At 39.1% G+C, this 13,235-nt stretch overlaps 1 protein-coding gene and 1 pseudogene across 1 annotated transcript; both read right to left on the bottom strand.

The window, feature by feature from the left end:
- Positions 1-1,239: 1,239 nt before the first annotated feature.
- LOC139743936 (uncharacterized) lies at positions 1,240-2,177 on the bottom strand. Its single transcript, XM_071654403.1, is given in 2 exon segments — positions 1,240-2,036; positions 2,096-2,177. Coding segments are annotated over 2 exon segments (879 nt in total).
- A 6,604-nt stretch (positions 2,178-8,781) lies between these two features.
- Positions 8,782-10,626, bottom strand: LOC139743935 (uncharacterized; annotated as a pseudogene).
- Between the last annotated feature and the right edge of the window lie 2,609 nt (positions 10,627-13,235).

The raw sequence follows: 13,235 nt of genomic DNA, 5'->3' as shown, positions 1-13,235 counted from the left end.
AAATTATTTCAAATTTCTTAGTAGTGATGAAATTCAGAGGAAAAACAAAAAAAATATGAAGGGGAAAAAATCACTCTTTGATACAAGTTTCATTTATTACTTCCTATATGTGTCCAGATGAGAACATTCGAGACTACATGGCTTACTTTCGGCAGCATTTTCCGACTGAGACAGTGACCCCTAAACAACACATACTTGAAGACCACACCATTCCTTGGATGAAACAGTGGAGAGCATCATTCGGAATGATGGGCGAGCAAGGGAGAGAGTCGGTCCATTGCCAGGTGAATGGAATCATATTGAGAGATCTGCGGGGTTACAACGACAATTTGAAGCTCTACCTCCAGTCTGTCCGTGCTCAATGGATTAAGAGCAGTCCCCCTGTTTACAACCAACGAACACAGGAACTGCAATCGAAGAGAAAATAAATCGTCGTGAAAGTTATGAGCACATGGCTACACTACAGAACTATGTATTCAAGCATATTCATGATTAATTTTGAGCAGTGACTTGCATGATGTGCAGAATGTGTCAAAAGAAGTGTGGTTTAGATGGGCAAGCAAGTGGCGTGTAGGTTCATCGCCATGTGAACAAAATCATGAGATCTCCAGGGCTACAACGATGCGAAGCTTAAACTTCAGTTTGTACATGCGCAGTTGGTCAAGAGTAGTCCTTGTTTACCACCAACGAACACAGTAACTGCAATTGAAAAGAAAATAAGTGGTCATGAAGTTGATATTTGAGCACAGGATTACACATGTGTACACTACAAAAGACTGCATTCAAACAAAATGCTACTTTTTAGCAGTGACTTGTATGCTGTGCAGAATACGTGTATGTCAACGAGAAACAGAAGTGTGGTTTAGACGGGCGAACATGTGGCAATTAGGTCAATTGCTACATGAACAGAATCAAGAGATCTCCGGGGATAAGACTGTGAGGCTTTATCTCCTGTCTGTATGTAAGCAGTAGTTTAAGAGTAGTCCCCCTGTAGAGTTTACTATCAATGAACACAGAACCTGCAATGAAAGAAAAAAAAAATAGTCGTGGAAGTTCAGAGTACAAGGCCACACTACAGAATAATGCGTTCAAAATATTCAAAATGATTACCTTTTAGTAGTGACTTGCATGCTGTGCAAATATGTAAAAGAAAACTGAAGTATGGTTTTCAATGACTTTGCTAAATAAGTATACTAGTACATACACTGTTCATGTACTGTAGTTTTGCATTTAAGGAGTTTACACGAACCACAGACCTCTGGTCTTTATACTGTAAGCATTTGCCGATTGTGTGGGTGTTTCTGCTTCTAGCTGTTGGGACTTGCCTGAAGGATTGGGTTGGTTAACCAGCTTTGAAGGGCAACAGATCAACTCGACATCCACTTTTTCTGGGTCATGGGGATGAAGACCGCTGACTCTGAAACTGGCTTGCAAGTTTGATTTTGTAACTCTGTGTATGTAGGCATCTCCAATGAGTTGGCAAAGGTTGTTCCTCGTGATTACATTGCCAGTGTGCTCTCTAAGGAAGCGACTGCATGAGGCATTGTAGTATGTCGTCAGGGGACTGAAAACCCCTACTTCCATAGGCCGGAGAAAATGGCTGGAGTGTGCCGGAAGTACGAAGAGGATGATGTTGTTTTCTCTGGCGTGTCTGAGGAGAGGTCGAGTCACATGGGACTTGTGACCATCGTAGATGAGAATGACATGTTCTGGTTTCCTCCTTGCATCCACGTAGGGAGTGAAATGAGTCTTAACGAATTAAGACTCAAAGATCGTGGAGTTGCTCCAACCCGAGTCGCTCATTTCGATCCTCTTATCAAGCAAACCACCTTCACGACGGTTGTTCGTGACATTCTTCCCTTTAAAGATGATAAAAGGAGTTAGGCTATCACCTGCCGCATTGCCACATGTAATCAGGGTGGTCAAGGCAGACCTCTTCGAGGTGATGAACTGAGGTTGGCGAGAAACCTTTAGGGCGACGATTTTGATGGGCTTATGTTCGCAAGTGAAGCCGATTTCGTCATAGTACGTACATTCTGACTTGTCCACCAGACCATATTTTGTGAAACAGCATTGAGTTCCTCAAAGTATTTACGGAGCGACAGGTACATGTGTTGATCCAGTGGATCTCTGTACTCTTCCTCCTTTTCCTTTATGTCTTGGATGAGCTGCGCCATGGTGCTGCCTTGCTGCAGCGTCAAGATTTGGGAATAATGTCTCCCGAGGCAAGGTGGCAGCCTTCACATCAAGGGCATGACAGGTCTCCTCCAAACTCTTGTAGTGCTTTAAAAACACCCCAAGTGAGATGTGTAGGCCTGGCGGGCAAACCTGAATTTGAACAAGAAAATATATGTACAGCCGACTCTGCATAAGAGGACATTGCATTAGTTGATTAATTGCCTGACTTACATTTGCAAGCCCTATTCCTTTATTTTTTTTCATTTTTCCATTCTTCATAAGTCTTTTTTTTTTAACGTCAAAGTTACATGTCAGGTTGTGATGATTCAACAAGGGGCATGATGAGACCTTGTGATTTTACAATTCGGATAGATGGCAAACGCCGCATAACCAAATTCATCCAGTTGAACGTCAGATGACGCTGATCAGGAGGTCTATGGTCCAGACGATGAAGATGATTGGAGAGTTGTGACGCAAGGTGAATTACCTGTATACAATCGAGAAGAGTTGGAAAGAGTAGAGGAGAGATAAGCCTAAGTTCAATATATATATATTCAATAGTTTATTCATTTCCATCATCACAAAGAAAAGAAAAGAAAAAGTTGACTTAATCCAAAGTGATATAATCTTTTTTTCATTTCTTTTTCATTTCTCTTACACTCATCTGATAAAGGATTTTTCAATACAATATAAAGTATATTATAAACGAATGATGTCGTAAAAAGGAAACAATGCACTTTGCCATGGCAACAAAAATAGTAAATAATCACAATGATGGAAAACAGTGTTCCACTAAAAAAAAAAGTTGATTTGAATAAGAATAAATACACAATGCGATAACTGCGTACGTATGATAAATAAAAAAAAAATATATATATATTATATCAATTAACCACAGCCGCCCTTTTCATAAAATGAAAAAGCCTCTCTTTGTTTCCTCACACGCTTCTCTTGTTCGTGGGAATTTGATCACTTGTAAATGAAGTGGAAGTGTAGTGCCAAAATTAGGCTTGAAAATAGATTAATTCACCTGAATAATTGTCAGAATGAAGCATTTATCAATCTCAACATTTTCTTAGACATTTGATTAATCAAAGAGATGTATACACTCTAAATGTTAAAGCTCTTCTCGTAATCAAATAAGCATTCATACTGTTTTGCATCTTTGAATGTGTTAAAAACGTAAACAGTCCGAATACATTGTACATTTGTTGCTTGACACAATCATGTAGGTATGCTTTCATAATTTGAACGCAATTGGATTTTTGCTTATAGTTCTAATGACTGTCGTTAATGATGAATATAATGCAAGTGGATATCATTCATACATTACATTGAATAACCAAACTAAGTAATGATACTCGATGTCCACATTGATCGTTTGCGGGGTCAGTTTTTAACGCAACAAACGTCATTATTATAAATGAGAAGTTTTTCGCGGAATTAGACAGACTTGTCGGTCAAGTTTAATTGATTAAGGTGGAGTTATAGCCCTTGGCCTTAGTACGCCTAAGGGCTTTTTACACTTGTGTTTCTTAACCCCGGACTTTCTCTGACCCAGGACTATCGATAGTCCCGTACCAATTTTTTCAGCTTTTTACACTCGCCAATTAGTCCCGTACTATCTCTTGTCCGGGGCTAAGGAGAAAACTGACCTTTTTACACTCGTATTTCTTAGCCCCGGACTTTCCAAACCACATGAATATTCATAATTACGCTGTGTACTGTACACGTACACGCGCGCATCGGCAGCACTTGATTACCTCGTTTCTGATTGGTAAGTGAGGGTCGGGCTTCGTCTCCGTCGCTTAGCCCAGGATTATTTTTTCGTTCTGTTTACACTCACTTGCTTGGCACCGCAATTGCGGTGCTAGCACCGCAATTGCGGTGCTAACCCCTGCTATTTTGCAGGGCCAGATAGTACCGTACTATCGGTGGGGCTAGCCCACTTTGGCAAAAACGAGTGTAAACAGAAAGTGGGCTAAGGATAGTCCCGTACCAACGGTGGGGCTAAGGCCCCCCCCTTAGCCCCACCGTTGGTCCGGGGCTAAGCAAAATTTTACAAGTGTAAAAAGCCCTCTAGAGCCTAGAGGCGATTAATTTGTCATGGGTGTTTTAGGGCGATACATTTGGGCGTAGTCGTAGAAAAAAGTGCCATAACTAGCTCGAGCAGCTTTGATGTTGATGTCTACACTACATTTTTTAAAAAAACTATATTTAGACCACATTGTAATGACACTTTAATACTATGGTACACATTAATACAACACTATCCTGCAAACACTGTCTAAAGTAGCTGTACTCTAGCGCAAGGCAAGCTTTAATCATTCATGCACGTAGTCGTACTAACGTTAGGTGCAGGCTAAGCTATCGTATAGCCTTTAGACCTAGATCTAGTTATATTGATTAAATTATCAAAAAAAAAAAAATCTGTAGATTCTCACTTGTGTTTTCCATCTTACACAGATTGCATCTGTTACCCGGCTCACGCACTGCAAAAAGTCCGGTGTTAAATAGTGAACACCGAGCTGGTGTTAAATTTTCGGTGCTCATTTATGGTGTTAAATTAACACCCCCGGGTGTCATTTCCAAATTTTAAACTGTTTTTTGAAGACTTTCTTAGTAACTGCACTTCTTGTTGATTTTTAATTTAAACAAGACGATCAAGGATTTTACATTAAAATACTAGATTTCTGAAAAAATGTGAAAATAAATTTACACCAAAGTAACACCAGCTGGTGTGGTCCCTTATTGAAGCTGGACGGGTGTTAAACCATTGATATTAACACCAACAAATATCAAATCAACACCATGTGGTGTCATTTTTTAATTAACACCAGTACAGTGTCAAAATAACACCAGGGTACAGTGTCAAATTAACACCACGAAGTGTCAGGTGAACACTTTTCAACACCATCACAGTGCATTTTTAACACCTGTGGGTGTGGTCCTTTATTGAAGTTTGATGGGTGTTAGATTTAACACCCGTGGTGTTAAATCTAACACCCATGTTTTTACAGTGCGGTTGCTGAGTCCGTTGCCCTCGATATCCCGTGCATAGTGGCAGTGGCATCTAGCACACCTCCAGTCGCATAGAAGTTCAATGTGGTGCAAACTTGCAGAAGAGGTGACAGTGCCTTGCTGCGGTTGGTGTCATGCTTAATTGTTTGTTCCAGCAATGACACCAACTCCATGAGACCCTCGTGTGAAAATCTATAGTTCTTCCACAAATCTTCCGGACTCCAGTTCAGAGGATTGCTGCGGTCCCGGAAGACTCTTTCCCTTCTCAGGGCCCTTCTTGCCGCTTGGTCGGGCAACATACCAATCGCTACAGCAGCCATCTTGCTTTCTTCTCTGACTACACTTAGAGTTAGTAGGTGATGTGGATGGATCAACGGTTAAAGTTACGTTTGATTTGTGGAAGTTAGAGTGTATTTTGTAAACGTATATGTTAATTTGGGAGGAAGTTGAAGTTGATGTCAACTGTGGGTGTCTTGATAAAACGAACTTCAAGTGGATTTGGAAGTTGGTCCAGTGTGGTCCAGACGATGTAGATGATTGCCGAGTTCTGACGCAAGGTGAATTACCTGTAAAAATTTTGAGAAGAGTTAGAAAGAGTAGAGGGAGAGATAAGCCTAAGTTGATTTGAAAAAGAACGAATACACAATGCAATAACTGCGTATGTATGATGAATCATATATACATGAAATTAACCACAGCCGCCCTCTCTATAAAATGAATGAAAAAGCCTCTCTTTGTTTCCTCACACGCTTCTCTTGTTCGTGGGAATTTGATCACTTGTAAATGAAGTGGAAGTGTAGTGCCAAAATTAGGCTTGAAAATAAATTAATTCACCTGAATAATTGTCAGAATGAAGCATTTATCAATTTCAACATTTTCTTTTACATTTGATTAATCAAAGAGATGTATACATTCGAAATGTTAAAACTCTTCTCGTAATCAAATATAAGCATTCATACAGTTTTGCATCTTTGAATGTGTTAAAAACGTAAACAGTCCGAATACATTGTACATTTACTGCTTGACACATGTAGGTATACTTTCATAATGTAAACTTAATTGGATTTTTGCTTATAGTTCTAATGACTGTCGTTAATGATGAATATAATGCAAGTGGATATCATTCATACATTACATTAAATAACCAAACTAAGTAATGATACTCGATGTCCACATTGATCGTTTGCGGGGTCAGTTTTTAACGAAACAAACGTCATTATTATAAATGAGAAGTTTTTCGCGGAATTAAACAGACTTGTCGGTCAAGTTTAATTGATTACGGTGGAGTTATAGCCCTTGGCCTCAGTACGCCTAGAGCCTAGAGGCGATTAATTTGTCATGGGGGTTTTAGGGCGATACATTTGGGCGTAGTTGTAGAAAAAAGTGCCATAACTAGCTCGAGCAGCTTTGATGTTGATGTCTACACTACATTTTTTTAAACTATATTTAGACTACATTGTAATGACACTTTAATACTATGGTACACATTAATACAACACTATCCTGCAAACACTGTCTAAATGTAGCTGTACTCTAGCGCAAGGCAAGCTTTAATCATTCATGCACGTAGTCGTACTAACGTTAGGTGCAGGCTAAGCTATCGTATAGCCTTTAGGCCTAGATCTAGTTATATTGATTAAATTATCAAAAAAAAAAATCTGTAGATTCTCACATGTGTTTTCCATCTTACACAGATTGCATCTGTTACCCGGCTCACGGTTGCTGAGTCCGTTGCCCTCGATATCCCGTGCATAGTGGCAGTGGCATCTAGCACACCGCCAGTCGCATAGAAGTTCAATGTGGTGCAAACTTGCAGAAGAGGTGACAGTGCCTTGCTGCGGTTGGTGTCATGCTTAATTGTTTGTTCCAGCAATGACACCAACTCCATGAGACCCTCGTGTGAAAATCTAAAGTTCTTCCACAGATCTTCCGGACTCCAGTTCAGAGGATTGCTGCGGTCCCGGAAGACTCTTTCCCTTCTAATGGCCCTTCTTGCCGCTTGGTCGGGCAACATACCAATCGCTACAGCAGCCATCTTGCTTTCTTCTCTGACTACACTTAGAGTTAGTAGATGATGTGGATCAACGGTTAAAGTTACATTTGATTTGTGGAAGTTAGAGTGTATTTTGTAAATTTATCTGTTGATTTGGGAGGAAGTTGGAGTTGATGTCAACTCTGGGTGTCTTGATAAAACGGACTTCAAGTGGATTTAGAAGTTAATCATAGATTAAGTGGACTTGGAGTTGATATGAGAGGTTAATCATAGATTATCTTGACTTAGAGTTAAATTTATCTTTTGATAAAACGGGGCCCAGAGCATTCAAATGACTTTGATTACGCTGATTTTAAGCAATATAATAAACAGAAAAAAAAATCATCAAATCACTTTGGGACTATCAAATTATGGTAGGAATGTAGCTATAACAAGAGCTTCCAAAGGGTGGCAATTTCCGGAAAAATTACCTATTAATCAAAAGTATTGTTATATGTAGGTGTTTCAATGAGATTCTAGCACGACTAGAAGTTCCACTGAGGTGCTAGTATGCACATGTTGCACACTTTATTTAACATGCAATCCAATAAATGTAAACGCAAAAGCTTACATAATCATCTGACCAATGCAATGATACTTTACATTAATTGGCGTACCATGGAAATTCAAGCTTGATTTTCTAGGCAAACTGTCCAACATAAATCTTAGTGAAACACCTCCTTGATCTTATTACACTGAGTACAGTAATATCAATGTCTCACTGTTTTCATACATATTGGTCCTGCCACTTGATAACAGAACGTTAAAAAAAAAAATGTTAAAGGTAAGTTTGCATAATTATATACCTTGGCTTGAAGTTCTCAACTTTGAAGGGAATGGACATACTGTAGAAGTTCGATAAAGCAGATATCAAAAATTCTGACGCCGTCATGAAAAAGACTTCCTTGCTGCCATCATATGTTACCCTGCACCTCAAAACAAACAAAAAGTCGCCAGACATGAATTTTTAGTTAAGACCATATTCTGAAAGAAAAGACTTTAAGCTTTAAAATGATGTATAACTCAAATCAAATGGACTCTCCTGACCTATCTAAATATTGGAAAGAAAGTACAAACTCAGGAAAAGTGTGAACTGAGAAAAGAGGCTCTGAAGTACAGTGTCTATTCAAGCGCTTAATCTTTACCAAACCGTGCTGGCTGTGCGATGAATGGGACAAAAAACAGGAAGTAAACCACCAGAGTAACAACAATGAAGGGATTATCAGATTAAAATTGAAATTAAGCATGCTTCATTAACACATTCTGTCCATAATTAATGCCAACTTTCAAATCAGTAGCACTATCCTTTCAAAAGTTATTAGAGTTGAAAATGAAGAGTGTGGACAAGGTTTTTCAGAAATGAAAAAGGGATTCTAAAGACACACCTAATCACACTATTCTACCAAAAATGTTCGAGATAAACTGCTAAAAAAACACACTTTCCTGCCCGTTTTATGATACCAAATTTTAGCATAATGTAAAAGAAGATTCGCTCTTTCAGAAAATATGAACAAGTCAAGTTCGGCTGGGTTGACCCATTTCACTTATTTTCAGTCCTCACGCAAAATCAGTGTGTGCGACTTTATGTTCGTTTTGAGGTGCACGGTCACATATACTATTTCGTATTCCTCCTTCCATGCAGTAACTTTACCATTGTACCAGACCTCATTCCCCTCCTCCTCCCACTTGTGGGCAAATGTCTTGTTAATAACTTGGGCGGGGTCTCTCAAATTCCACAGAAAGTCATCATGGACATTCTCAAGCTCTGGACCACTGAAAAGGATATTCTTCAATTCCTCCAATGAACTTTTTGAGTGTTTCCCCATGTCCTAGCACAAAATCTTTTTCCTGAAATTAATTTGATTCCTTAAGATTCCAGTGGCTTTGATTTTAGACATGTTTTCAAGTAATTTACACTGATTTCGCTCTTCATATAGTCCATCCTGTAGTACATTTTCGATAAGTTCCTCTACCTTGTTCTGCTCCTTCTCTGCTTTTTCTGATAGCTTCCGTTGTTTGTCTCTTACCCGCTGTTAAAAACTTGCTTCTTGAAGCTCTCCTTTTTCACTTTATCCTTCTTCCACTCAGCTACTCTTTCCTTCACTGCCGAGTCAATCAATCGCTTCCTCCTCCCTTCACCTTGGCTCTTCAACCACATGGCTGTGTCGTTGCATTTAAACATAGCTTTTGATTCTAATTTACTGATAGAAATGCTTCTAGCATATTGAAGGTGTGAACCAACACGGGCAAAGTTCCTTTCCCCACTAATATTTGTGTTGGTGCATGAAGCAGCCTGTTCTCTAACTTCCACCGATGGCTCCCACAAGGCTCCGCCCGGTAGCTGTGACTGGAGCTGCCGTTTCATTACCTCTAGGGCTGCCGTAAGCATTGCTCTCATCGGTTCCTCCATCTGATGTTCGTATATGGACGGGATACCAATGACTAGAAGATGTCATCTCTCGTTGGGTCCTTGCTGAAGATGGTGTGCTGGTCAGTGAGCAGTTGGGATGGATTGCTTGCCCATCTCTCCAGCACTTGGAACGTAGAGAGGTACCTGGCATTCATGTCCAAGATTTTGGTCTCCTCTGCTGCGGCTTCCATCCATGGGCGGGTGACAAAATGTCCCGTTAGTCCAAGGCACCGGAGATGACAGATGTTTTTTTTTTCTTTCACTCCAAGCATTGATGAACGCCCGCTGGAGGTCATTAGATGGTCTTGTCACAGTTTGGAAGTACTCCACTATGGATGGCCCGATGTGAAACAGCAGCCCTGCTGAGAAAAAAAGGATGTCAAATCTGTTTCCCACCCATCTTGGTAGTACTTTTTGATTACCTCTGCCCTTTAAGAAATGAATGCTCTGAGGGCTGTCTGTGCACAGCTTTCACTGTTGAAGAGCTTGCTGCCAACCCGAATGAACGCTTGGACATTGCTTTCACCACCTTTGTTAAATGGCATTTTCTGGGACCTCTCATGTACATCATCCAGCTTTTATAAAGCCTTGTTGATTCCCTTGGCAATCGTATCAACAGGATGCATCGCGCAACGCAACTTATTCAAGTGGATATTTTTCTCTTCTTCTAGTTCGTTGTCTACAAGCATCATTTGTGATGCACCTATCGGTCATCGAGTAAGAATTCTTTTTTTTTTTTTGACAAGATATCTGGGGAGATGGCATCGCATGCTTCTTCGATTGTCCGCACATACTCATCTGCACCTCCCCCGACCTGTTGGGAAACGCCCAGCAAGAAAGTTTTCTCTTTCGATGCTACTTCGACTTCAGACAGGTGACCAACCTGACCCTATGTTGTTCCATCATATTTAATGGTTAAATTTTCTTTATCTTGGAGTGCTTCCCGTACTTGAGCTTTATAGAATACTTTTATTTCTGATGCCATTCTATGTTGTGTGGATGTAGATGGAAGCCAACCTATTTCTCTACCATTGATCGCCTCACAATTCTGATGGCCTCACTGGTCCTATGCTCTGGAACACCGATGTCCTGTCATGGAGAGATAAACAAAACTAATTTATGACCCTGATTTGAATATGGATACCATTAAAAGCACAAACACTGTGGTGTTCATGCGGCGTCTGGTAAAATCTTTGTTTTGTTACACATTTATAACCTTTACTTGGAAAAAGATGTTGTAGAAATTAGTATGTAATTAATAAAAATGAAAAGAATGAAAGAAACAAAAAAAAAAAGTAATGATAAACGGTACAAAATTAAGATTTTAGAAAATTGTAGAAGAGCATGTATATACGAGAAATTTCAGAACTGATGAAAAAATTCAAATAATACATCTCCATGTAGAGAATATTTGGTGATTTCAAAAAGTGCATTTGAAATTATGCACAAGACTAAATTTGAAACGTAAATAATAAATCATATTTTCTATACTGAACTGAGTCCACTGGTCAAGGGGAGGATCTTCATTTGTAATTAAGAGAAAGTGCACCGAAATTATTAATCTTCATATCTTAAATAGGATGTTGCATTCATGAATTGGAGCTGTTTCAGTGGAATTTAAATCCAATGGCAATCACTTGTGCATCAAATTTGACAATGCATCACCTTTCCACAATCAAATTTGTTTCTTGAAAAGAAAAAATGTGTTGGCAATTTCAGATATTAAAGAGGATTTTTTTTTCATTTCTCAAAGCTCTATACCTCTTTGGCTTCACCTTTCATACATCAATGAATTCATGACCAAAAATAACACGAACATGTACATAAAATGATGCTTCGCGTACACTAGTGTTGAATTGTCTTCCTTCTTTCGTTGGAATCGGAGCAGTAAGCCTTTTAATTTCATGTTGAAGTGTTTCAATTGTTTCAAGAAGTTTTAGCACATCGGAATCCTGTTGCGGTGGCAAAGCTGATTTACATGTACCTGTTTGCGTCGTAGAGAACAATTTCCTCTGTAGACGGATATTCTTTTGTCTGTACTTTTCTGCTTTCCTCTCAGCATTTTCCCCTGCTTTTAGCTTTTTGGCTTTCGATGACACTAATTTGAACTGTTCTCTATAATGCTGCAGACTCTTCTTAGCTCTTTGAAACTTCCTTGGCAAGTCTCTACTCCCTCCCTTTCTAAGCTCAGATGCTAGTTCTCTAATACTCGACCTCTTGCTTTTGTTAGTTTTTTTTTTCGAAGCTCTTTGGTTGTGGCATCATGCTTTTTGTCATCTGCTCCAGCTTGTCTTTGTATTCCAACATATTTGAGTCAGAAATCTTCAAGAGTTGCTGACAATACAAACATGAATTTATCAAGGGCTTAGGAGCTGAATGGGTTGAGGAAGTAGGAATGGTTTTCCTTGGTTCCTGGCCTGCTGTTATTCTGTTTCATTGAATCTAGCTTGTCCCTGAGTCGCTCTATCTGTCGAACAACAGTGCGCTCATGTACATGCCAGATTTTGGCAACTGCAGGAGATTTTATTTCTCTGCGTTCAACATTTCTCCTTTCGTAACACTGTTTCCTTCTTTGACAGTGGCCAGTAATTTCCCTGGGTTTGGTGCGATTCCTTCCATTGCCATTTTTCTGTCAAATAAAATCTATTCCACTTTCTCACAAACTCGTGTTAATTATTCAGTTGTTAATGAAAAAGTCATATTGGAAGTACTGAACGATAAACTGAAGCGAGAAAAAAAAACACAAATAAAACTGAAAATAGAAGAAAGAGAAAGAAAGATAAACAAAAAACATACACATAAAGTATTTAACACAAAACAAAACAAAATACACACAAAGGCAAGAACAGAAGTCACAAACATGAAACATTCAAACCATGAGCATAAATCTTTGGTTTCTTTCTTGGATTTGTTATTTTTATTGTAAGGTAATGGGCCTGGTCAAGATCAGGAGCAAAGACAACCAGGACACAACCTCAGGGGCAGCTGAGGTGTTTACAGCTACGACAGCCAGAGTCTGATGTGACTTATGCTCTGGTGATATTATCTCTGTGGACTACAGAGTAATGGTCACCTAAGCATTTCTGGCAGACATGTCAGCTGGTAGTTCAGATCTTAGTTGTGCATCCATGATTTATTCCCAATGGTCTTGGATGAAAACACCTTCGAAAATCCTACAAAAAAAATGAAACAAAGAAAAACAGTGACAAATTTTTGTTCGAAAATTTTTACTTAAGATTCATTTGAGAGAAAAATTACTTTGAAGAGCTTTTAATGAGAAATCTCATATTTGAAATTGGCCTACAGTGCATTCCATCCTATCAAACGCGTTTATAATGAAAATCTGGTTACAATGAAGTAAAAACTTAGGCCTCAACAATATTCTCTCTGTTTGTTTTATTGTTTATTCGTTCAGATATAATAACATTTTGATATGTTATAGTAGAAAACTGCCGGTCACGAGGACTTGAGATATAATGGGAGTCCACAATTCCTATCTCTTTCTTGTCTTGGTTTTTATCTCAGGCTATCATACTGAATATTGCAAAGAAGATTTTGTTTGTTTGTTTGTTTTAACAAGCTACCCTTATAGCT

This window comes from Diadema antillarum, unplaced genomic scaffold (assembly GCF_040938485.1).
Source record: "Diadema antillarum isolate AM-2024a unplaced genomic scaffold, OU_Dant_1.0 seq00001122_RagTag, whole genome shotgun sequence".
Lineage (NCBI taxonomy): Eukaryota > Metazoa > Echinodermata > Echinoidea > Diadematoida > Diadematidae > Diadema > Diadema antillarum.
The sequence above is the reverse complement of the archived record's forward strand: the minus strand, read 5'-3'. Positions and strand labels throughout refer to the sequence as shown.